The sequence below is a fragment of the Typopeltis vanoorti genome, chromosome 2 (genome assembly GCF_054136105.1).
Source record: "Typopeltis vanoorti isolate ZY-2024b chromosome 2, IOZ_Tvanoo_1.0, whole genome shotgun sequence".
Classification (NCBI taxonomy): domain Eukaryota; kingdom Metazoa; phylum Arthropoda; class Arachnida; order Uropygi; family Thelyphonidae; genus Typopeltis; species Typopeltis vanoorti.
The window spans coordinates 32809156-32836809 of NC_143550.1; the positions used below are offsets into that span (position 1 = coordinate 32809156).

At 34.1% G+C, this 27654-nt stretch overlaps 1 protein-coding gene across 2 annotated transcripts in view; it reads right to left on the reverse strand.

Annotated features, from left to right (window-relative positions):
- Positions 1-2975: 2975 nt before the first annotated feature.
- LOC150108908 (uncharacterized) overlaps positions 2976-27654 on the reverse strand; it is a 295478-nt gene continuing 270799 nt past the window's right edge. For both annotated transcript variants that reach the window (XR_016550111.1, XM_090410920.1), the window contains one exon: positions 2976-3516. Coding sequence is in view for 1 of the 2 variants with exons in the window: in XM_090410920.1 (XP_090267046.1) it covers positions 3460-3516 (57 nt within the window). In the remaining variant the exon portion in view is untranslated. The remainder of the gene's footprint in view (positions 3517-27654) is intronic.

Genomic DNA, 27654 nt, shown 5'->3' on the forward strand with positions numbered 1-27654 from the left:
AGGGATTTTGTGGTGATGGCAGACAGAGTTGAAGTTCAGAATACTGTGCACAAAGTTGGTCACCTTGGTTTCTTGGGGATAAGAAGTAGCTGGAGAGGATCCAGATATTAGTTACAAAGATGGTGACAGCTCTGTAGAATGTTCTCTATGAGTAGGGTTCCTATATATTCCTTTTTTGAATGGTATAGTCCTGTTTTCATAAAATTTGTCCTTGGCGGTGCCAGACATGCTTACATATTGACATCCTGAAAGCATATCTGTCACTGCCAGACATGCTTTCAAGATGTCAGTATGTACCATTTTCAGTATCTGATTTTCATGTAACATCCACAAAACAAATAACTTGCAGAAATGCAGATTATTATTATGTTCTGATCACTTGTCATATATGGATTTATTTCTGTTATCAAATGTTAGGATTTTTTTCTTTCCAACACTTTCATAATGAAAACATTCCTTTTTGAGAATATGAAAACCATTGAATTTATTTTGACACTACCTGGTTCCATCACTTCAGAGTTTTCTCTTTAGTGAATTTATTATGGAGGGAAAAACAAAAAAAAAACTGATTGCATATTGACACAGTAAAATCAATGATAATTATAAAAACCTATTTCAAAGAAATGAAGTCTAATGATTGTCATGAGTTTCTCTGTAAAGAAAAACAATATTAAAGACTTTTTCTTCTGAAAAATATACAAGAAGCGAGCTGAATAACCCACAATAGCAAAATTCCAAGAAACTTCTGGGATTTCAAATGGATAAATTTTGAGGTAATTTGCTTTACTTTAAATTTCACTTTCTTATTAAAAAAAGTAGAAAGTATTTTATCTTGGGTATAATAAATGTTAAAGCTACCAAGCTATTTTAAACCTGGTTTTACTCCATTTCCCAAGTAAGCAAACAGACAAGTCAAGTTTGCGCCTGCAAGCGTTGCAAGTCTAGCTGATCCTACAGGTAGTGCAAGACCAAGGCAACTCATGGTAAAAGTAGAATAAGCTCTGATCACTAATCTTAATATTTACCCTTAATGCAAAGCACATCTCCTAGAGGAGATGTATGATGTTTTGTATTAAAGGCAAGGGGGCCAAACAAACTTGACTTGTTTGTCTGTTTGCTTACTTGGGAAATGGAGTAAAACCAGGTTTAAAATAGCTTGGTATCTTTAACATTTATTATATTATACCTAAGGTAAAATACTTTCTACATTTATATCTCCTCCTGAGATTTCTTTTTAATAAGGTTAAAACACCTTATGGTAACTTGTTCTGGTAAAATACTTATAAGCTCTGTATTACTAAAATCTTGGTGTTTCTAGCCTGGCTCCCACTGATGAGACCTCAATAAAGGTCGAAACCGGTCTGGGTAGTGGCCCCCTTGCCTTTAATACACAAAACATCATACATCTCCTCTAGGAGATGCGCTTTGCATTAAGGGTAAATATTAAGATTAGTGATCAGAGCTTATTCTACTTTTACCATGAGTTGCCCTTGGTATTGCACTACCTGTAGGATGCTAGACTTGCAGGTGCAAACTTGACTTGTTTGTCTGTTTGCTTACTTGGGAAATGGAGTAAAACCAGGTTTAAAATAGCTTGGTAGCTTTAACATTTATTATACCCAAGGTAAAATACTTTCCATACATTTATATCCTCCTGAGATTTCTTTTTAATAAGGTTAAAACACCTTATGGTAACTTGTTCTGGTAAAATACTTATAAAGCTCTGTATTACTAAAATCTTGGTATTTCTAGCCTGGCTCCCACTGATGAGACCTCAATAAAGGTCGAAACCGGTCTGGGTAGTGGCCCCCCTTGCCTTTTAATACAAAACATCATACATCTCCTCTAGGAGATGTGCTTTGCATTAAGGGTAAATATTAAGATTAGTAATCAGAGCTTATTCTACTTTTACCATGAGTTGCCTTAGTCTTGCACTACCTGTAGGATCAGTAGACTTGCAACATTTGCAGGTGCAAACTTGACTTGTTTGTCTGTTTTCTTACTTGGGAAATGGAGTAAAACCAGGTTTAAAATAGCTTGGTAGCTTTAACATTTATTTAAAAAAAAAATGAGAATTTAATTTTTGGCTTTATTTACTATTCACCAGTTTCACTTATTACTTAGCTGGTACAAACACACAATTGCTTTACATGCCCATAATATGATAAAATGTAACTGGAAATTCTAGTTCAGTAGATTTTGTGTCTTTTCTTGTCATTATCTAATATCAAAATCTCACTGTTACTTTTTCAGACATCAATTAGTAATTCATTTTCTTATTCAAGTGACTTTGTCTGCTACAATTTTTAAAGTGTGAGAAAATAAGGGTATATGAAATACCTAATTTTGTTCCAGTTTGCATTAGCAAGTTTTGTAGTCAACATAGTAAATTTTAGGTCATTGAAAATCTTTTTAAAGAAAAAATGTTAGTGGAAATCTTAAACCCTTCCACCATTTGGTGTCCTGTTTTGTTTTAAATTATGAGCACCTTACCTATAAGGATAGACTGAAGGTGTGTATGAGTTGCTGAGTTTAACTGTTGATAAGCAGAAATGAAGAAACATGAAGTTCTATAAAATTTATACAATAGAAATTTTTCAATATATGTGGGGGCAAGGAGAGAATTTGGAGTCACAAGTGATCTCTGGAAGTTCTTTCAGAATATAGTTACTACAGGCGTAAAGGCTAAAGTTTTTGCTGGGAGAGTGGTAAATGATTGAAATGGACCACCAGAGGTAATTGTTGAGTGAATGAGTTTAAAGAGATTGAATGATAGGTATAGTGTGATAATGGTAGTGTGGACCTCCCACACTTAGTAGATTGTCTTTTCTTGTCATTATCTAATATCAAAATCTTACTGTTACTTTTTCAGACATCAATTAGTAACTCATTTTCTTATTAAAGTGACTTTGTCTGCTACAGTTTTTAAAGTGTGAGAAGTGGAGTATGATTATAAAATAAAACAAATGCCCAGGTATGTTCTAATTACTGCAATTTATTGCTGCATCGGCATTAATAAACAACAAGTAATACAAGTAACAGATACACACTTAAGAATAAAAACACTGGCATTCAAATAAGAAAGATAATGCAATCATCTAAATGAAAAACTGCAGGAGAAAAAAAGAAAAACTGTTTGCATCATTTTCTGTACACTACTACACAATGATCTGGTAGTTAATACTTTGAGTTTAATAAGCACTATAAACAAACCAAGTGTAATTCACACTAGAGGATATACACTGAAAACAAATACTGCAATGGAATCATATTTGTGTACATATTTATATTCTAAACACTTTTTACAATATGTATATATATTTTATATATATATCTACAGTTGTACATCCATATACATCAAATAAATATGGATGTGTGTGCATGCAGGTGTGCACAAGACATTTATCAAATATACAACTGGATGTAGAATTTGCAAGAACAATATACAGATTGTCCCATTTAGCAATTACAGTAGTACCGTTCCTGAGAAGAAGTGGTCTTGGTAGGTATCAAAATCTGTTCGTAAAAAGCACCAGTCATAAAAAAAAAAAAAAAAAAAAAAAAAAAATTCTTTTAATGTGTAGTCAAACAGCACTTTAAAAAGCAGTACTCTGTTTTTATTATTATTATTATTAAACTTTCAATATATGTACAAAAGTTAAAAACCATATGTAGAAATATCACATCGCATTGCTTCTTAATTCTGCTATTCTATTTCTGGATAATCAGAATTTAAATTCGCAAAATTGTAATTTTTTATGAATGAGCATTACACAAACAATTGTTATTCATATAAAGTGCCATATCACTGTACATACCTTCTTGATGCCTGTAGATGAATTCCTAATATAACTGCATATATTTTATTTGCTGAGTTGAGATTCTGATTGTGCACAAAAAAAAAAAAAAAAAAAAAAAAAAAAAAAAAAAAAAAACCTGTTGTATTCATAAATTTCTATTTCAGAGGAAAATACACTATGCTGAAATGAGTATCGAGACAGCATTACATTTTAGAAAAACCTAAATTTTACACGTCGCCATAGATAGGTATGACCACTACAATGGTTAAGATATTTTAGACTGTTTTTATTTCATTATGTAGTTACCATCCATGAATGGGTGTAAATCTATAGCATTAGTACGATGGGCAGCTAAAATTTTATATATGTTTTACACAGTTTGGAACCCTTCTCTAGAGACCAAACTTTTTCAAGTCACTTGGGGTCTTCAGTAAGCGTCTTGCACTGGGTAATGAAATTTATCTCTTGCCTAAAGAATAATCATAAGCATTCATGCCCACAGATGAATTCAAACTTAGAGCCTGTTGGTTTCCGAGAGCAGATATGCTAACCACCTGGTTAAACAGGCTGTCATTAACCAATCCACAGAATTACTGTTGGATGCATCTCAGTTTATTCCGGGCTGAGATCAAGATTCTGCAGCCAGTCAAGTTCTTCGACATTTTCCTTAAGCCATGTTGCAGTAGTGCCTGCAGTGTGCATAATGCCTTTCACTGTGCATTGTCACAGTGAAAGATGCAGATCATTTCTGTAAAATTGCTACAATGTAGGAATTACTGCATTATTCAAAAATGTTGCATATCTGTTGGCCCTCTATAGGCATTACAAAGAAAGGCTAGAGTTCATACCATGTGAAACAGCTGAAGACCATTACACTTCAGCAATCAATCCATCTATTCAAAAAAAGGTGGATTGTGATTTGCCAGGTGTCTTGTGACACAGAATTTACTAATGTCAATTTGTGTTCTTGGGTTGGTTCTGTAAAGAGCTGCATGTTGATTCTTCCTTGAAATGCTCTGAAGAGTATCAATAACGAATAGTATAATAGCTAGAATGTGTCAAAAGAGAGGCTTTGAATATGTGGATGCTTGAAAAGAATTTGAGGACAGAGAGGAACTGTATGTAAGAGACTGCTTACATTTGAATGAGGAAGGACATAGGCATCTGGAGAGAATGCTGTTCTCTGAACAAGTTAGTATCAAATGCAGAGAAAGTAGAATTATCAGGGTGGATGGTATCAGAGGTGATCTCGCCACAATAGGTGCTTGGGAGAAGGGGGAATACATACGGTAATGCTGAATCCAGTGAAGTCTGGAGGAGATATTGATAGGTATAGAAACAGTGACATTTTTATTCTTTATACTAATGCCAGGAGTATCTGGAATAAAGGAGATGAATTGGTGCCACTGATCAGCCTGTCAAAAGATTATTGGGATCTTTGCGACATGGTTGATAGGCAATGATATACTGGCAGGAAATGAAGAGAAAACGTGGAGGTGGCGTACTGCTTATGATAAGTGACATGTCCTCTCAGAGTGGAGAATTTGGAGGGCAATGGCACTAATGGTTTTGAAAGCAAATGGTGTTGAGGTAGAGGTGGGCAGGACTGGATATTTAGTGGGGTGTTGCTACAAGCCAGGGAGCATAAGAGGGTGAAGAGCAGATGTTTAGGCAGTTGAGCTTGCAAGTGCAAGAATAATAATTGTTATGGGAGATTTTAACTACAGCAGTATAAATTGGGAGGAAGAAACTGCATGTAGTAGTAAGGGAATGGAATTTCCGGAGAGACAAATGTCTTGGGCAACATGTTGTAGAAGAAAAAATGAGGTTCAAGAGTTTTTTTTGGTTTTTAGCATCAGAGGAACTGATTATAACTGAAATGGCATCTCTGCCCCCTGTTAGAGAGTGACGATGTGGTTTTCACATGGAAGATGAACAGACATGCAGGAGCATCAAAGAGAACAGAATGTATGTGAAATTATAAGGCAGGTAATTATAATAGTCTTATATATATCAACTTGGGACAGTTCCATGGAGGGAGGAATTGGAAGGGTGAGATATCATTAGTGCTTAGGAACTTGTGAAGCAATATTTATTAGCAGTAATAGCAAGCTGTATACCACAAGTGAGGAAGAGAACACAATTTGGTGTAAAGTGGATGACAAACAATATCAAACAGGAAGTTCAGGTAAAAAAGTGGTTACTATAATAAATTTAGTTTAATCCTTTATCCAAGTGTGAGCAAACAAAGAGTGCATCTGAAATATCTTCAGGACTGGGGTAAGGTAGTACAACACCCGGAAAATCGTAGCAAAGGTGGACCAAGCTAACATCACTCCTATCTCAGTATCTCCCATAATGCAAAACATTATACATCTCCTTGCGGACATGTATAATATTATGCATTAAGGGAAAGGGCCACTACCCAGACTAGTTTAGACCTTTATTGCTGCCTCTTCAGTAGGAGCCAGGCCCAGAGGTGGAGATACCAGGCAGAAGCAATGGCGAGGTCATCTTTACCTATAGGAGTTGCCAAATGGTGTGTCACCTTTTTATTAAATTACTCTGGATTTAGAGAAAGATGTTGAAGGTTTATTTTTCACTTGGTTAGACTATAATACATTTAGTTTAATGCTTTATCGAAGTGTGAGCAAACAAAGTTTGCACCTGAAATATCTTCAGGACTGGGGTAAGGTAATACAACACTGGGCAACTCGTAGCAAAGGTGGACCAAACTAACATCACTCCTATCTACCTCAATAAAGATCAAAATGAGTCTGGATAGTGGCCCTTCCCTTAATGCATAACATTATACATATCCGCAAGGAGATGTGTTTTGCATTATGGGAGATACTGAGATAGGAGTGACGTTAGCTTGGTCCACCTTTGCTACGAGTTGCCCGGTGTTGTACTACCTTACCCCAGTCCTGAAGATATTTCAGGTGCAAACTTTGTTTGCTCACACTTGGATAAAGGAGTAAGCTAAATTTATTATAGTCTAACCAAGTGAAAAATAAACCTCCAACATCAAAGTGGTTACTGATGAAGAGATATGAGGAGAGGAATGGAGTGCAGATGCATGAAGAATATAAGACTCAGACCAGGAGAGCGACTAGAATGGTAAGGAAGGCAAAACTGGAATATGAAAAGAGATTAGCTCTGAGATCCAAAGAAAATCATAAGAAATTTTTGCTATGTGGTTAGTAGGAGAAGAAATGACTGTGGAAGAATGACGTTTGATAAAAAAATGGAAATAGAGTAACTGATGCCAAGGACATAGCGGAGTTGTTTAATGAACACTTTTTTTTTGGGGATATTTCAACCTGGAGAAGTAGGTTTTAAGGTTTTAATACTAGAGGGATAGGGCAGGTTCGAGGTTTAGAAGTGCAAGAAGAGAGAGAGAGTGTGTTTCAAGCAGAGTACTCTGAATGTCAATAAAGCAGTGGGACTGGATGGCAAAATTATTACCGGTTCTGAGAGAATGTGCTAAACTAATAGATCTATTGACCTGGCTTTTCAATGAAAAAACCCCAACTCAACATCACCAGAGTTAAAGATTGGTACTATCAACATAAGAAGCTTGAATGACAAAGAAATGGAGCTAGCTGAGGAATTAGATAAGTACCAGATCGACATAATAGGGGTGACTGAAACAAAAAAGACAAAACTAGCGAGATCTTTCTGAGCAATAAATACAAAATGTTATATTCAGGCAATGACAATCAAGGAAAAGAAGGAGTAGCCATAGTATTCAACACAAAATACGAGGCTAATCTTCTTGAATGGCAGTCAGTCTCAAGTAGAGTAATGTGGGCAAATATGAGAATGGGGAACTGGACAATGAGACTTATTTGTGCCTATGGTCCCACAAAAGGTTCTACTAAGATAGAAGTGGAGGAATTTTTTGACGCTTTAGAAAAAGCAACTGACACAATGAAAAATGAAAAGTTGGTCCTTGTTGGGGATCTAAATAGCAGAGTAGGAAATGATTGTGAGACATACAAAAATATTTTGGGAAAATTTGGAGAAAAGAGCAAAGCTAATAATAATGGCAAATATCTGTTGGATTTCTGCTCAGGACATGGACTGGTTATTACTAACACCATGTTCCAACATAAAAATGTGTACAAATTTACATGGAGAGAAGAGGCTAGGAATAAGAAAAGTCTCATTGACTATGTTATTGTTGATAGTGATGTTTTCTCCCTGGTGCAGGACACCAGAGTGTACAGAGGATTTGAAATTGGAAGTGATCACTATTTAGTCTTGAGCAGGATAAAATTGAATTTCATATTCAAAAGAATAACATGTAAGAAAGTTTTAAAGCGAATAAAAGTTGAGCAGCTCTCAGATGTGAGCTGTAGACTAAAATACATAAAGATTATTGAAGGAAAAATGAAAGAATTTGAGAACAGGAATCAAACCTTGGAGATTCATTGGCAAACTCTGAAGAAAACATTGATTGATTCTGCCAGAGAGGCATGTGGTAAGGTTGTTTGTAAGGATAAAAAAATCAGAACTCCCTGGTGGACACAGGAGGTTAAAGAGGCAGTGAAGGAAAAGAAGAAAGCATACCAAAAGTTCCTGTCAAATAAGTCAGCTTGTGCTCTTAGAGAATATAGAGACAAATGCAAGAATGCTAAACACTGTGTAAAACTAGCTAAACAAAAGTCATGGGAGGACTTTGGCAAGAATATAGAAAATAAATATCAAGAAGGTGGCAAAATATTCTGGAGGTTGTTGAAGAAGCTTAAGAATGGAGGAAAGAGTGCTATAAAAGGAATTAGAGATGATAAAGGTGACATGAAAACGGGAGAAAAAGATATCCTTGAAGTATGGAGTAATTACTTTGAAAAACTGCTAAATGAAACAAGCACAGTGGTAAAAAACACTGACCAGGCATGCAGTCAGGAATACATATCCATACTTGAAGTAGAAAAAGCCATCAAAGGCTTGAAATGTGGAAAGGCAGCAGGAGTAGATGATATTCGACCAGAAATGCTGAAGTATGGTGGTATAAGAGTCTTACAGTGGCTGCACTGCATAGTTCAGAAAGCCTGGACAGAGGGACGAATTCCCGATGATTGGAGTAGAGCTCTCATAGTACCCATATATAAAAAGGGAAATAAAACTGCATGTGAGAATTACAGAGGTATTTCCCTACTGAGTGTTCCTGGCAAGATCTATGCAAGTATACTTGAGAAACGGTTGAGAAGAATTGTGGAAGAAAAGCTTGGTGAAGAACAAGCTGGATTCAGGCCAAATAGAGGCTGTCAGGATCAGATCTTCACTTTACGACAAATAGTCGAGAAAGCATGGGAATATAACAAAGATCTGTATTTAAGTTTTGTCGATCTGGAAGAGGCATATGACAAGGTGCCAAGAGAGAAGCTATTCAATACGCTGCAGTTATATGGTGTCAATGGGACATTATATCAAGCAATACTTAGTCTTTATTTGAGTTGTAAGTCAGCAGTTAGAATTGAAGGAAGTACAGGAAGATGGTTTAATGTTAAATCTGGTGTGAGACAAGGATGTACATTATCCCCTCTGTTATTCATTATCTATATGGATCGCATTATGAAGGAAAGTGGTATTAAACATGATATCAAAATTGGAGATGTTAATGTCAGCTCTTTGCTTTATGCGGATGATGTTATACTTCTAAATAAATCCGCTACAAGTCTGCAAGATTCTCTGACTAAATTGAATAGCTCTTGTAATAGATATGGTATGAAGGTCAGCAATAAAAAGACAAAGACAATGAACATAGGCAGAATCATTGAAAATGTCAACTGTGTTGTGAATGGAGAACCTGTGGAACAAGTAAAACATTTCAGCTATTTAGGCACGATTTTTACTGAAGATGGTAAATTAAATATAGAAATAGACAACAGAATCAGCAAAGCTGGTATGGTGGGAAGTCAATTGAATAAATTCATATGGAATAAGAGAGAAATTAGTCGCAACACTAAATTAGCTGTATATAAGACAGTGTTCAAACCAGTTTTAACTTATGGATCTGAGAGCTGGGTCAGAAGTAAAACACTTGACCAAAGACTAGAGACTTCAGATATGAGAGTCCTGAGAAATATTATAGGCGTGAACAGGTGGCATCAATGGCAGTATCATATTAAAAACGAGGATATTAGGAAAGAACTTGACATTGTCAGCATCCAGGAATGTGTTAGCAGAGCTAATCTCAGGTGGTATGGTCACTTAAACAGAATGGGCGAGGAAAGATTAGCAAAACAAGTGTTCTCTGCCAGGTTGGCAGGAAAACGACCGAGAGGAAGACCAAGATATAGGTGGATTGATACGGTACAAAGTGCTTTAGACGATAGAAATATAAGAGCTGATAATATTGGAGTGTTGACAAGTAACAGACTGATTTGGAGGAAAATTGTAGATAGGAAATTAATAATGATGTAATTATTTTCATGTAGTACTATCATATCCTGTACACCCCTTGAGGGTACATGGCAGGAATTTGATGATGATGATGATGATGTGTGGCCACTGGACCCAAGGAGTGGAAAAGTGGTGGTAGACTTGAAATGTCTAACTATAGGCCAGTTTGTGTTTCATCAGTAGTTGTAAATATCTTGGAGAAATATGTGGCCAGTAAAGGAGAAATGATTGTGGAAGAATGACATTGTGGTATAAAAATGGGAATAGAGTGACTGATGCAGAGGACATAGTGGAGTTGTTCAGTAAACACTTTATTGGAGTATTTCATCCTGGAGAAGTAAGTTTTAATACTAGAGGAATAAGGTAGGTTAGAAGTGCAAGAGGAGAGTGTGTTCCAAATACTAAGTATCCTGGATGTCAGTAAAGCAGAACTGACAGCTCTGTTAACTTGGCTTTTCAGTGAAAATCTGGCTACGGGAAAAGTATCCAAGGAATGGATGGAAGGTAATATAGTGCCATTGCATAAGGGCAGTAGCAGACTGGATGTGTCTAACTATAGGCCAATTTGTGTATCATTATTAGTTGCGACTCCATGGAGACCTGAATCATAATAATAATTTTTCCTGATTAACTAGCATCACTGAGCAGAAATGACTACAAGGTAAACAGGTAACATACAAAATGGAATTGATTAAATAATTATATTTGAAGGATGAAATCTGTTTCAAAACAAATAACTTTCTTCTGTATCTTTATTATAAACAACTTTAAATGTTTATTTTTTTGGATAACTGTTTTCCGAATCTGAGATATTGACGTGAAATTGGCCTTATTCAGATTTGGGTTGATGTAGAAAGCCTTTGCAGAACTGTTTTGAATAATAATAATAAAACTTCCATGAAGTGTCTTTATATATAATCAGTGTTAATGCTATGGCTACCTAATTCAGGCATGTGATCATCTGCGATCCTGTTGACACATGAATATATTCACATGTGAACTGATATATTTAATTGGTTGGTCTGTTACTAATAAAATAAGAAATAATTTACCAAAAAAAAAAAACTGAAATGAATCAGATAACTGTTCTATATTTTATAGTGACCTTTTTCTTATCTATTATTAGTTAAAATTAAATTATAATAAATAAGAAATTTTCCTTTTATCAAATTATTAAAGTTATTTAATAGACAAATCATATTAATGTTTAAATCCTTTACCCAAGTTTAATCAAACAAATGTTTGTGCATGAAGTATCTTCACATCAAATTTGCACAGCATATTTCCTTTTAGACATGTATATTGTCATGCATTATGGGAAAGAAAGGTCACTACTGATATGGGTTTTCAACTGATCTGGGTAGTGACCCTTCATAATGCATAGCAATATACACATCTGAAAGGAAGTGAGTTATGCCTTATTGGATATTGGGGCAATGAAGTAATCGGCATCCATATACAAATAGCCTAGTCATGAAGATTCTTCATGCACAGACTTATTTGCTTACACTTGAGTAAAAGATTAAAAAAATTATATAATTTATTTTGTAAATAACTGAAAAAACATTTGTTAAAAATGTTTCTGAAAAAGTTGCATCTTAAAATTCACTTTCTGCCTGCTTTCTGTACTAGAGAGAGAGATTTCTTCCTTCTTTCTATAAAAGACAAAACATTCCTGGTCTCTTCCTAGTGTGCATGTGTATCACATTCTTTGAAACTTTGAGGTTTTGGTGGTCTTGAAGATGCCCCTCAGATTTCTAGTTTCATTACCATATGATGTGAAGAAGCATAAAATACTTTATTCAACTTAGAAATATTTACTGCTTTTGTGCAGACAGATATTTACACTTTAGCATGTCCTGTTCAACTAATAAACATGTAGAAACACCTGCTTTTCAGTGTGATATGTTTACTTTTTTTATGTGTACAAGTTGGCACCAAAAACTTGTAGAGATTCCTAAATTGAATCAAGTATTATCATGTTTTATGCTGTGGTTAGGCATAAGAAATATGTTTTTCACCTACTTGGTATGTCCAGATGAACATTCTCTTATCAGTGTATTAAATGGCAAGACTTGAATTCTTCATTGCAATTCTTTTTTTTGAATGCAAGATTATTCAAAGAATCCTCTGAAGACTTTCTACATTAACCAAATCTTAACAAGGCTAATTCCATGTCAATCCTCTCACATCTGGTTAAATTATCTGATAAATGAACATTTAAAAATGTTGTTCTTAATATTTTTTATTACTTATTTATTAGACAGAGATGCAACATTTCTATTTTAAATTATTTGATTCTATTTTCACTTCTGATGATGATATTGTTACAGTAATAATCTGTTGTTGGCCATTGTAACTTTCTCTGTCTTCCTGTTCATGTCTTAGCTAGATAATTATAGAGAGATGATTTTAGGTATTGCAGTCTTAACAAATGTCATAAACAGGCAGGCTACCGATACAGCATTCTATACAGAAAAGGAACTAGACTGTGAGAAATTAAAGCTAGTGGAGTGATGGTGAACAGAGTTGAGATTCAAATGACATATCAGAAAAGCAGGTAAAATAGCTCAAAGGCTCACTTAGTTGTTAGGAAACACACTAACAGGCAGAGTAGAGGTTATTTAACCTCTTTATAAGACTTTATCAAATTCTGAAGTACTGTGTACAGAGCTGGTGAAGAAGATTCAGAGACTAGTCATTTTTAAACCACTAAAGGGGGGGTTTTAGAGACTACAGAGTAAAGATATTTTTTATACACGAATTTTCAAGAGAATTTGTGTAAAGGTGTGTGAATGAGCAAAATGGGCTGCCAGAAGCAGTATTGAGTGCATCGTCAGTGAAAAGTTTAGAGATATGATACACACTGTTGTGTAAATATTGGTTAGGGTGGGCCTGTTGCAATGAGTCTTTAAACTATGAAAATAGCAATGTAATAATTATTATATCACAATTTCTTTTTATTCACTGGGAGAACAGATGTGCATCATACCCTAGGTGCTTATCTGTTTGCCTCATATACAAGCCACATGTGACAACAGGAATATATGTTATGCTGTTTTCATTTGTGCAACATAATATTCAGCATTCAGAAAATAAGTCACCATTATCTTATTTCCAGTTCTCAAGTTGACACGTAATTCTCAACATGCTTGCTGAAATTTCTATCTTCTAGAATTCGATATTTCTAGAGAAGCCTGGAATTTTTCATGGAATGTTTATATAATTATAAACATTCCATGCAAAACAAATTTTGGAATAAATATATTAAAATGAAACATTACAATAGTTATTTATACTGAAATAGATTTTTGAACTCCTAGGGCTACTATAAAGTTTAAATAACTAATAATAAGGAAATTTGTTTTGCATCAAATTCTTCATTTTTAACTTGTTATTCATGATATCATGAGAAACACAATATAATGGAACCTATGATAAGACAGCTTAACTAATTCATGGGAGAGAGAGGAGGTTGGGGGGGGAGGGGAAATAATCTGAAAAACTTTACAGGCATCAGAAAAGTATAGTGATTTATTTTACAAATATTTTGAGTGTTTACCAACAGAATATTTTGTCAAATATACAGCAATTTACAAAATACAAAACAAAACTCAGGGTTAGTGTTCACTGTCTTGCAATAAAATATAACTTTCTCTGTCTGATAAAATTCCAAATACTATACCATTTGTACTTTCTAGAAATAATTGAACTCTGAACAATATTAATTAAATATACAACCATAAGTGAACAACATGGAAGAAAAAAAAAAGGAGCAGTCCAAAATATATCAAATATTAACAAAACTTCCTCTTAAACACTTTATATTGCAGAAAAACTGTGCAATTATTAGTGTTAATGTTAATCATATTTAACATTAACATTAGTTAATCAGTGTTAATTAGTGTTAACACTGATTTTTAGTGTTAATCAGAGCATAATATATAAATTTTATTTTAAAAAATATTAGTGACATATTCTAAATATCAGTCTGCACATTTCAATAATGCAGAACTTACAAAACTTGGCAACATGTCAAAATCTTATAGCAGGATAATACATTTAGCTGTCTTTCCAGAATAGATAACTTTCTGAAATATGTGTTCTTCAAAAAATCTGAAAGCTTTATTGTGAAAAAATTTCCTTTAAAAAAGAAAATAATGCCTCGAACAGGCTAGAAAAATAAAGATGCATATAAAAGAAAATTATATTGTTTCATTTGTGGAAATAGTGATCAAACTGATATGTTGTATGGCAACATACACACAAAATTTTGTTGCCATTGAATGAAACCTTTGTTAAATTTGAGCAATAGTACCAAACATATGCAAACTGAAGTAAAACGAAGGTTACAGTGATTAGGACTGCTTTGTGAAGTTGAAAAATTACACATAGCACTTGAAATTAAACTTTAGTTTTGGATAAAAGAAAAATTTATTCAACAAATCTTTTATTTTTGATATTTTTCTTGGTTTAGCTTGATATTATAAACTTTTAGTCTGATTGGTTATGTCAAACATAAATAAAATACATAAATTATAAAGACAAAATGTGTTCAATATATACAGGGTGTTCGGGATAAATTTGACAGTTTCGTAAGGAAAAAGAAAATCTTCTTTGTATCTATTAAATTTAATGAATTGACAAAAAAACATTACAGGCAGAGTTAATTACAATACTATCAACAAGATTTACTCAAAATAACCACCATTAGCATCGATCACCGCTTCAATTCTGCTTCGGAACCTCGAACAAGCTGATGCTACAGTCTCCCTGGGAAGGGCCGCAAAAACTGTTTTAATTTTATCCATTAACTGGGCTTTTGTATTACTGGAAGTGCGATTGGTGTCTTTTTCAACTGCGCCCCATACAAAATAATCCATGGGGTTAAGGTCTGGGGAGTTTGGAGGCCAAACATTTGGACTGGTGAAGTCGTAGAAATTTTCAGACAACCATTTTTGACTTTTCCCAGAGGTTTGGCAAGGGGCCGAATCCTACTGCCATACATACGGCCTACCATTGGCTACCCTTGTTATCCAGGGCTTGACTACAGTTAGCAACTCCACGAACAAAGCCCGAATTCCAATGCCAGGGTTCTTCAACACCTGTTCCTGCAGATTTGCGAGGAATTCTGCTGTACGAACGCAATCAGATCGTCTGCTAGGGATCTTTCTTCTTGCTACATCCTCGTAGTCACCATTGCAAGTCTCTAGTTCATGCCTGATTGTTTTTACTGTATTCAGGGAGCATTGGGCAGCAGTCGTAATATCCTTATTTTGATGGCGGGCACGAATCATCATGATACAAGTTATTCTCTTCCATGATTCAGGTGGGTTCCAGCTATCCATCCTTTCTGACATCTTGTATATGAATGAAGAAGGGTCCAAACTTTTAAATGAAGAGAAGTGTGTGTTAATACATGTAACTTACGGAAAAATATAATTAATTATAAATATGTCAAATTTATCCCGAACACCCTGTATATGATGGCATTACCAAACACTATGTTGAATCAGCATTGAAAAAGGCAGTCCTACCAAATAGAAAAATACTATTACCACATTACAAAAAAGTTAAATGCCTGCATATTTTTACCATTTACTTAGCAGCATTTTGGAGTAAATTTAGATACTCATATTCTTCCCACCACACTGCCACCACAAAACATCACAGCAGTACAAAAAAAGGTGCAGACAGAAGCCTCATTCTTTTTTGGCAAGAATATCTAGTTTTTTTTTTTTTTAATATTCTAGTCTTTCATGCAACACAGTAATAAATGTATGTGTATGTGAATGTAATAACACATGAGATAACAGTACGCCTTCTAATTATAACTCTGAATACCACAAAAAGTTATAACTAATAATCATATACATCAGAACACTTTGCTTTTCCATAACGTTAAAATACTATCCTCATTTCACAAACTCTTGTTATCTCCGTTACAAACTATATTTTCAGTCTTTCTTACACATGCTCATTTTTGTTTCTATTACAATGAGATGATAACCAATACTTTAAACAACAATAAATAGAAATAATTAAGATTTTTTTTTGTTTAAAATGCAGTTAGTACCTAAAATTATAAAAGCAATGACCAGGTAGGTAATAGACTAAAATATAAAAATAAAAAATCTCTAAGAGCTTTTTTAAGAAAATGCAAACTGATTTCTGTAAAACAAGAAGAGTTTTAACTGGGGATGTTCTAGAGTAGACACAATAAATAACCAGAGCTTGTCTAAAAAATAAAAATACTGATAGAACTTGTATATTACAACTTTTTGATAACAATAACAGAATTCATAAAACTATTACTTAGGTTGACTAAATATAAATTGTGAGTGGAAATGCAACAGAGGAAGAGATGTGATTTGGTGCAAATGTAACTGCTCATCTCTAAGACAGACTTCAGTAAATTATTCTTTTAACGGCAATAAATCTCTCTAATTCACAAAAAAAAAATTGTAAGCAACATGCTGTTAAAGTTGATTTAGCAAGTAAACAACAAAAAAATAATATTGGCATTTATGGTGTCATTTTATGACCAGTCATTGATCAAATATTTAAATTCATTAGACTTAAAAACAGTCTACTTTTGTATTTAGTAAAAAAAAAAAAAAAAAAGAGGGGATTTCATGCCCACTGGTTTTGTAATTCCCTTTATACATAGTACAAAAATTCATTATTAGTTCTCAGAGTAGCTGAACATATGCAATGATCTCTACATCTAATCATAAGACTGAATTTCAAACAGTTTATTTAATTTTCTGGTGATGCAGCTTAACATCACCACTTATGTTTATATTATTAAAAATATTAAAGTTGCTATTATCATATTTCAAAGATAATAATTAAGATATACTAATTTTTAATCTTATTCAGAAACGTATAAGAATAATAATGAAAGTGATAATAAAAAGACAGATTTCTTATTTATATACTCTGGCTATGGTAAAAAGTTAGAATATTAATTTCAATGAAAAAAAGTTTGAATGACAAAGCAAAATTAATTTCCTATACAGTTTTTTTAATAACACCTATTATAAATTGCTTTTTCTAGCAGTGTGTTTTGGAAGGAGTTAGAGAATTTCATGCAGTTATCAGATACTGGCTTGCATATGAAAAGTATACAGTGAATATATTTTATATGCTTTTCAGCATTAATGAACCATTTAATAACTAGCAGAAATCAATTCCTTTTCACTACAAACCAAAACACAATGAATTTTCTTCAGATAATTTGTTGCAGTGTTGCATGGAAATTCAAAAAACAACTGACTCCAGTTTTAAATTTCTTGACCATGATTGACATATTTCATCTTTCTTTTAGCTTGTAATAATGTCCTACCTAATAAGATTAACTGAGAAGTTTGCTACCATTCAGATCCTACTAATAAAAATCATACATCATTCTCGTTGGCATCATATGAAATCAAATCAAATAAAATTATAAATAAGTAAACAAAACTTGCTAATAGTAATAAGTTTAAAACATTTCTCTCTCAACCTTCTTTCAGGTTCTCGTATATGGATTAATCAATAAATAAACCAGAAATCCTTGACCTCATTGTTGAGGACATCAACCAAACCTACACAGAAAATTCTGATAAACTTTAATAAAAAAAGACCATGTAAGTACTATCAGCCTCTATTAGTTTGAGATATGTTACACTAATGATTCATTATATTATAGAAATTTACCATGAAATGGAGTTTTCCCTCTACATGGAAATTATGAACATGGAATGACTGTTTCTTCTCCTTCCTCTACCTATTGCCACTCATCTTTATAGAAGATGTAAAGCAAACCTCAACTAATTTACATTCAAATGTGTGAATGTTTCTGCTAGTTTGGTCCCATGATTTAGAAGCCACAAATGTTTCTTACATCTGAAGAACTTTAGAAGAATCTTTTCTTAATAGCTTCCTATGTTTAGAGAATGCATAATATTATGTGTTAACTCCATCATCATTCTACAGAAATTTGGCATAATTAAAACTTGAGCCATCAGAACCAGAAGAATTGTATCAGAAAAAAATTCCCAGATGCATAAACTCAGATTATTTAATATGGTGCACTGTAACAATTAAACATGACCTAAAAATATTTTGCAGAAGAATAAGGTTTGATGGAAAGTGAATGATAGCAGAAATACTTAGGTTGTGCTTGGCCATTGTGTTAGGATCTATACCCAAATGGATATAATACAACACCTGATAGTGTGCTAAAAAAGCAGGTAAGTGTACTACAAAATCTTGATTTAGTTGTATTAGCACAAGCAAGATTCTAAAGGAATAAGAAGAGTATAAGATAGTCTAGTTGCAGAAGGGTGGTGCCAAAGAAATGCAATATGCTATAGGCTAATTGTTATCTTTAGAAAAGTGGTAAGAGTTCAAATTTGGGGATGAGAAGACAAGAGAATCTGTACTCTGCAGTGGACAGCATGTTTTTAAGGGAAGATCTTGTCTTTATAATTTATGATAATCTCATTTTATGATAGCTATAAGAGAAATAGATCCACATATTATTGGACTGTGCTAAGTCTTTTGACTGGATATTGCATGGACGGTGATCAGTAGAGTACTATGCATCTGTCCTTGGACACTATTGCTGTTCAAGCGTAGAGCAATCCTTCAATTATTTGACTATAAGTAGGAAATCATATGTATAACTGAAGTTACAATTATGATTCCACGTCAGAAAGTAATTGACACATAAATAGGCTGACCACATTTCCTTGAGACAAAAACGGGACATTGGGATGGCAAAAACAGAACAGGGGGTTATGTAATATTCTGTATTCCTGAAAAAGTAAGATGATAAAAAATTTTATTTCATAAACATATTGAGCTTACTGTTATTCGTCAGTGCCAGAACCCATACAAAAATTTGGTTAGACGTAGAGGGAGGGGGGGGGCTGTATTTCACCACGATCGTACCATGTATATTTCCCCGATGAAGTGATCTTATGCAGCAAATTTCAGTCTTTCAACACCTTATCATAAAACTTCTCGCACTCCATGACACAATTTTGTCTTGTAACTAACATAGTCCTCATTGTCTCAACACTTAATCTAGATTTCTCCTTTGACCACATACTGTTCATAACAGAAAATATTCTCTCAACAGGTGCTGTACTTCCTGGAAGACAATGAATAAACTCTACAATATTACAAAAGTCTTGAAAATCTAGGTGTTTTTTGCTCATTTCAGAAAAAAAATTGTACCCATCTATCAGATACAGGAATGTTTTCTTTATTCCATGTATCCAACTGCCTCACAATTATAGATTTTATGAGGGGTCCACTGATCGAATACATGAGTTTCTTCTGTGCACGTGATGGGGTCCTCATTCAAGCTGTCCTGTATTTCTTTCCATACAGGTGTCTTCCTTAATAGGCACCCACTTAAACTTCTCAGTGTTTTCTAAAGTGCACTTCCACTTGTTGACATATTCTAAGCTGGTTTCATAGAAATTCTCAACTACCTCAAAAAACTTAGCCTCATTAATTTCTCTTGAATTATATAAAATTTTCAATTTTTTTTTGACATCAGTAGTTACAAACACTTCACTTTTTCTGGACTCTAAATTGTTTACAAGATTTTCAATGCTTATGGCTACTTCTGTAGCTGAAATATTATCTTTTTCAATTAACCTAATGTATGCTTGAAATGAAGATACTTGATCTCTTGCAAACGACAACCATAATTTCAAACAATTTTTTGCAACATAACAGGGCATTTTTCTTGAGAAAGAAAATGAGAACAAAGCCCATCAGACATGCTTGAAATTCTGTCAATTGATGGACCCAAGGACAAAAATCTTGTATTGCCATGCCTAACAATTCAGCATAATGATTTCCTGCAAAGTCAAAAAAGTTTTTTTCAGTTCTTCAACTCTGACTGTGTATATATATTGAAGGATGTGTATACTTTCACTGCAAAACATTCAATATCAAAAATTCACTGCAAAACAGTTGACAGCACACTTGAGACAATTGTATATAGGGGGTCCTCGAGTTACTTCGCCGATCCGTTCCTACGGACAGACGATTTTCGATGCAAGTTGGAATTCCCCCCCTTTCATTTTCCAATGCCTCAATCTTTTTGCCTTATCTTGAATTAACATGAGGCTAATTGGGATACGGCGTTCATGCTGGTCTTCCAGCCAAAGAACAAGAAGCCTTTCCATCTTAATCATGAGCCTACTACGTTTTTTCATAATCATAGTTGATTTCATGAGTGTCAATCCTTTCACGTATTCAAGGATGCGAATTTTATTCTTGATAATAGTCCCGACTGTGGCACGACTTAAGTTCAATGCATGGCCGATGTTCGTTGGCGTTTCTCCCTTTTTTGCCCTTCTAATGATGTCTAATTTCACTTCTAATGTAATGGCTTTCCTTTTCTTCGACAAACTGCCATCGGAAGAGTTCTGCCTTACGTTTGGGAGCCATATTGAAGGGTAAAAAATCACAAAAAAACACAAACACAAAAATGAGAGAGCGGATGTAAACAAAGCATGTGGTACCCAAGGAGTGTATGCTGGGATCCAAGTGACTCCACCTTTCCCAAACAAACGCCATGCTCACAAACAAGTTCGCCCGTGACGTTTGAATTTTACGTCGCGCTGCTTCAAGTCGAAATTTGTTTTAAATTATTTATGGGATTGCCACCGTAAAGTCGAAACGACACATGTCGAGGACCCCCTGTATAATGTGTGCCGCACAACTAATACTGATAATCTGCCTCTTCAGTTCAGTTTCAAGTTTTTGCTAAGTCTTTTGCAACAACCAAAATTGGTGTTTGTGTTAGCTGCACACAAAGGAACAATTTTATTTTGTAAGGCAAATTTGTCACTTACTTCCTTTAACATAGCAAACTGTAGGTCGGATGTTTCACCAGGTAAGGAAATAGTCTATAATTTTGTCTTGAACACCACAATTTGGCAAAAAAGTACTGCACAACAATTAGAAAAAGTTTGTCTTTTTTGTTTGATGCATCTAAATTGACTGTAATGCTTTTTGTTTTATTCGAATCCCCTATTACTTCGTCCAGTATGTATGGTCAGAAAACATTGGTAATTATTGCTTCTGATTTGGTACTTGCTGAAGAAAATTTTGGTTCATAAATTTTATTTATCAATGTCGAGAAGGAGTCATTTGCACGAAAACTTTGGCCACGACTCACAGTATAAACAAAAAGAGCTTTACTTCCTGAAATTTATCGCTTTCACTACACATTTCACCATAAACGAGCTGATGTTTTTAACAGAAGTCAGACTCTCTTCAGTATCTTTATCTTTCTGGCTACATAGATGTTGATTGATGCTGCTTCTGCCTCCATGAGCAATGGAAAAATGGGCATTACAACATTAGCATACCATGTTTGTTCCATCACTACACAGCTTGTCCACTTTAATAAATTTAAATTCTTTCTGGAGATCATCATTAAAACTGCAGTTTCGCCTCTTTGACATTGCAAGGATAGACTTAAAGCTTAAAAATTGTAATTTATGAAATTTAAACCACTGGCATTGAATAACAAAGCCACCGATTAGCACACAGCAAAACAAAAACACTATAGCAGAACAGATGCCGCATCTGAGACGCAAAAGTGTTGCCAACATGTATTTTTTATTTTCTCTGAATAAATCGCTCCAGATATCGATATTTAGTATCGAACAATGCGACTCCATGGTTATACAAATTAATGGTATCCATGATACTGATATATGATTATAGGTTATGAATATTTATCAATCATAATAATTATGATTGACCAATATTAAAGTATATTTATAGTTTTTATTAAAATGACGGGATGGCCGGGAAATATGAAAAAAAAAAAAAAAAAAAAACTATACTGTCCCATTAAAAACAGTACATATGGTAAGCCTACACATAAACCCAATTTGAGGTTCAGTCAAATATTTGAAGATTAGTTGATTGAGAGATTGATGAATTAATGATTTTGGCCTTCATGGCCTTTCAAGGTAAATCAGTTTTGTTTGCTGCTACTGATGATGATGGCGCTAAATTGGATGATATGGAACAATTATGTGAGATTCCTGCAAAATACGAATAGGTTGGTGTTGTGTGTAAATAATGGATGCCAGTTAAGCACTGTCAGATGCAAAGCAATGCATTTTGATTTAAAAGATTCCACAAGGCTGGGTTCAATTCCCGTCGCCGACGTGAGGAGCTTAAGGATCTTTCTCAAACATAGCCAAGTTAGCCAGTCTTGGGCACGGACAGCAGGTTTATCTGGAGTTTTTCCTCCTGCAAGCAGGCAAACCAGCACTGTGAACACACACACACACACACACACACACACACACACACACACACACACACACACACACAGCTACAGCCATAAAATATACCGAGGCATAGGGCTAGTCACCTTATCCTCGGGACAGGTACGACTTAGAAGGAAGAAGATTCCACAAGGCATACTGACACAATTTTGCTCCAAGAAATTGAGGGTTAGTAATTTTAGAGTGATAACAGATGGATAGGGAGTTGAAGTTTGGGAGCTGCACTGCAAGAATGACATTGATGTTCAAGGATAAAAATGTTGATATTATTTATCCTTGATAAATAATATCAACGTTTCAGTTCCAGATTCAGTCTCCAATTCGAGGGAAGGGGGAGGAGTAATATAATATTAAGATTGTGGATGAATAATTGGAGTAACAATATAATAGACAAACTGGTGAAAAATATTAAAGGACTCCCCAGAGATGCTCATGTAATACTAAATGAAAAGTTTGATAAAATGCAAGGGGAAGAAACATTCAAAATTTCAGAATGTATACATCATGCTTAGCGAATTGTGTATCTCATTAAATGGGTAAATGATCCATAAGTATGTTTATTAAGTATGTTTCTCCTAAAGCAACTAAGGCATGTTATCAATCCCACAAACTCAACAAGAACGGCAGATCTCAGTGATTAGTTTATTTCTATATGATAAGGTCATACCTGCATTTAGGTATTCACTTAATATCTTTCTGTTCCTTATTTGATGTTCTGTAGAGTGTATGTATTCCCTCTGATAGGAAAACCAAGCAAGATATTAAGACTGGGTATATTATCAACCTATTTGTATGATTCATTTATGCCCTCACTTAGATAACTGTGGAAGCAAAAATGTAGAATAGGAATTGCAATCCTGAATCATTAAACAGAATGGAAAGCAAATCAGTTTAATATTTTCTTTAATAATTAAAGTAGGATGCAGTTTTAAGTACAAACTGATGTGAGCAATTTTCTGAGTGTGTTTGTCATAAACACATGCACACTAAACATGCATAATCGATCAGTAGCACATCAATATTCTTTTTAGTGATATTTGTTAACAAATGCCTAATTTTAAATTAGGCAATGTCCAACAACTTGTTTGTTGTTAGATTAAAGGCATGAAAGTTATTTATTTGTGACAGCTTTTTAACCCCTTAATTTTTAAGTTTCTATATTGCTGAATTTTAAAATTAATATTCTTTTACTCCTTCAGGGATTGGGTACAGAATTTGTGCAACATAATGACAAAAGATGCTTGCTATGTTAATGTATTTACATGTGGATGGTAGATGAATTTCATTACTTGATGTGAAACTACTACCTTGCTTAATAGAGGTCTGACATGAAAAAAAGTTCTATGTTTGGGTCTTAGATTAGAGTTTCTCGATAATCTAGAAACCTCGATGCTTAGTTCTCCCATGATGGTATTAGCACCATGGGAGAACTAAGCATACTCACATAAATAGTCTCTGTAGTTCAGTTGCTATTGACAATCCCTTTTGGTTGAAAAGATCTGGGTATTAGAATTCCATCTAGGACATGAGGAACCTTTATCAGGACTTCTCAGTTGAAGACAAGTTAGTTGATCTCATAAAGAGGTGGCAAGATTTTTCATACTGGATATTTTGAGGTTTTCATCTAGAAAACAGGTAAACCAGTCAGAAAAACATCTACAATTTACAGGCATGCAGAGAGAATTAATACTCTATCATAAGCAGTAATATGGTTTCTAATAAGTCAATTACTTGTCTGTAACAGGCCAATGAGCCTAACATGAAAGGAAGATATGTATGATGTGATATATTTACTTAAGCATTTACAAACCATTTCTCTCATATCATCTAAACTTTATAGTTTTGTTCCAGTCTAATGCTTTGCAGCTGGCATTACAAAAACACTTTGTTTATACTTTTGATATTTATAATATTCTGATATTTTCACTTAACATGCTAGAGAATGTAAAGTTGTTGCTAGGTTTTCATTTTGTGTAAGTTAAGTAATTTTTATGCATTAGAAACAGTAATATTAATGGTTCTAAGGCTGAGGTATCAACAACATGGCTGCAGGAGACATGAGTAAACATTTCTCTATAGGCATTGCTTTAGTTGGCTAGTATAGTTTTGGTGCAGAGTGTCACTATCAGTGGAATGTAAGTTGATATCTTGATTTTTTGTGTCATTGAATAACTTGAACATATGCAATTAAATTAGATTCTGAGCACTTGCACTTGTTTAGAATTTGATGCAGCTTCATCACAGAATGAAATTTAGAGTATGAAATTAAGAATCTTTATAACACATTTTCAATTACAGGCACTGAAATGGTCACAAATTTCTTTACAAAAAATAGTACAGGCCTGATATCAGTTAGAAAGTTATTATGAGCAAGGTTTGGTCTTCAGAGTATGACAGATAGGAGGTGAATTATTGCATAGGACAACAGGTGATGCAAGAATATGAGATCATCTCTGGAAACTGTACAAAGGTCATGTAAGAAAGAAGGAATTTTTTTGCGTGACTTTGACATGCAGATCATCTGATAAGTTCTTTCCTGCTTTCAATAATTCTAAAGTTATTCCATTCATGCCCAGCAATTGTCCCATCTTCAAAGAATTAATTGCTACTTCTACCTCTTCTCTTAAAATAGTTTTTTTTTTTTTTTTTTAAATTCAATACAGGGACATGATCAGAAAGGATCAGAGTGTCCTTGTTAAATTTAATGTATTGTTTGTTCTTTTTTTTTTTTTTTTTTTCCAAATAGGAATTGTGCACCAGTTTTCACCTATGTGAGGAGGATTACAGGTACATTGAGTATAGTAAACTGATGAACTTATTCAACTCCTGCAAAGAGTTGAATAAGTTCATCAGTTGTGCAGGAGGTTTAAAAATGGCATTAAGGTTGCATTTATGTAATATTCTGCATATTTTACCTATCCCTTTAATGTACGAAATGGCTGCAGTTTTATAGTAATCTAGTTTATTTTTATTATTAGTTGCTGATAGTATTTTTGCTGTAGCCATTTTCTAGGAAATAATGCTTGTAACTTTTAATTCATGTTCACGTGCTTGTTCACAGAGCAAATCTTGAAAGTCCTGTTTTTTTAGTGTGTTAATGACACCTAGTTTTTGTTATGGGTGGTGGTAAGAGTTTATGTATATATATTGGCCAGTATATGTAGGCTTACAGTAAACAGTGAAGGAAAGACTGCCAGAAGTATATGACAAGTATATCTAGAAAGGAAAGTGAGTTCTTACTCTCAATTTTAATTGTATGCATTTGTATTGTTAGTTTAGATGGCTAAGGAACATGTCTAACTTATGGCAGCCATGGGACCAGATGATGAAAATATCGTCAATGTATCTAAGCCAGGCTTTGGGGTTTTAAAGTAAATACATAGCTCAAAAGCTTCCAATTGGGGGGGGGGGGGTTTGCAGTGAGCCCATGGCTGTGCCTTCTGACTGCTATCCCCCCCCATATCAAAAGGAAATCCCAAAGAGTTTTTCGTCATGTGGCAGAAGGACTACTTTAATGAGTGCAGATGGGTAGAGAGGTAATGGAGGCAGACAAAACAGTTGAGGTACTGAATGATCATTTTGCAAGAATATATTATCCAAGTGAAGATATTGTTATTATGACAGAGACTGATGTGAGAACAGGAGTTGAAGAATTGGAGGTCCTTAGTACATTGCAGAATCTGAATGCAAATACAACTGTGAGATTGAATAGAATATCTGCTTCCATTTTACGAGAATGTGCAGGGGAACTAGCAATGCTTTCTACTAGACTGTTTAATTTAAGTCTCAGCAGAGTGAAAGGAAGTCAAAATAATTCCCTTACATAAAGGAGGATCTAAGTGGTAGCATATTATAGACAATTAAATTAGTATATCAGAAGTGGTGATAAAAGTACTGGAAAAGGTGGTTAAAAGGAAATTCAGGATTGGGTGAATATATGGATAAGAATATGATACTCTGTAGGAGCATCATGGCTTTGTGAAGGAGCAGTCATGCTTTAGTAATCTACTAACTTTTTATAGTAGAGTGACAGCTGAGTTAGATGAAGGGAATGGCTAAATGATGACACTGCAGGATTTTGCAAAAGCATTTGACAGAACACATTTGTTCCAATTTACATGGAATTTAATTGGAACAAATGGGTATGGATATAAAACTGGTGATATGGATTAAAGGATGGTTGATGGGCAGATGCCAAACAGCAGTATATGGAGTAGCAGAACCTAAATGAAGGCAGGTGACTGGTGTGCCACAGGGTTCATAAGAAAATACAGGTGACCCTCGTAATAATGCGGATGTTAGGTTCCATAGAAATGGCGCGTTATGCGAGACTCATATCACATAGAAAAAGTAGGGTTAGGTTCCGAAATTGTTTTTTTTTTTTTTTAAAGATTATATAAAGAATGACATATTCAGCAAAAATATATTTTTATTTAATTCAAGTAATTCATGTAAGTTAAGAAAATAAATAAATTACGAAACAAATACATAATATAAAATTATAAATTGCACATAATACATAATGTTTTAGGCAAAATAAAATAAAGTGTATTTCGATCGTTGTCACTCTCTTCAAAACTAACATTTCGTAGATGTTTTTTATTTACGAGTGGCCGGACGTCGTCTTCATTTGTATAATTCTCATTGCATATTTCGACTGGTTTAGTTATCAAGAAGTCAGTAATAAGACCTTGCTTACCACTATGCTGCAATTTTTTATTAAGTTCATAATACGGAGCTAAACAAATATCCAATTGTCTCGTGAATTTTCTGGAGCGCTCCATTGAGAGATGATTATCCATAAAATAACTTTCTTGCCAAGTTCAACCCTTCTGCTAATTTCTTTAACAGATTCATTGCAATCAGAATCTTTGGCAGAACTTTCCCTGCTATCGACGTCATCTATTAATTGTACCAGTTCCTCCTCATTTAAATCTATTTCCCCCATCAATTAATTCGCTCATTTTGTTTTCAACCATATCGCAAAAGTGCTCTAAGTGGCCATTACTATAAAAATAAATGTTTTTACATAAAAAAAAAAGCATTACATATTGTATGCCACTTACCAAAAAATAAAGTGCGCAGTTTGAGATTAACATACTTATTATTTTTAATGCGCTTTC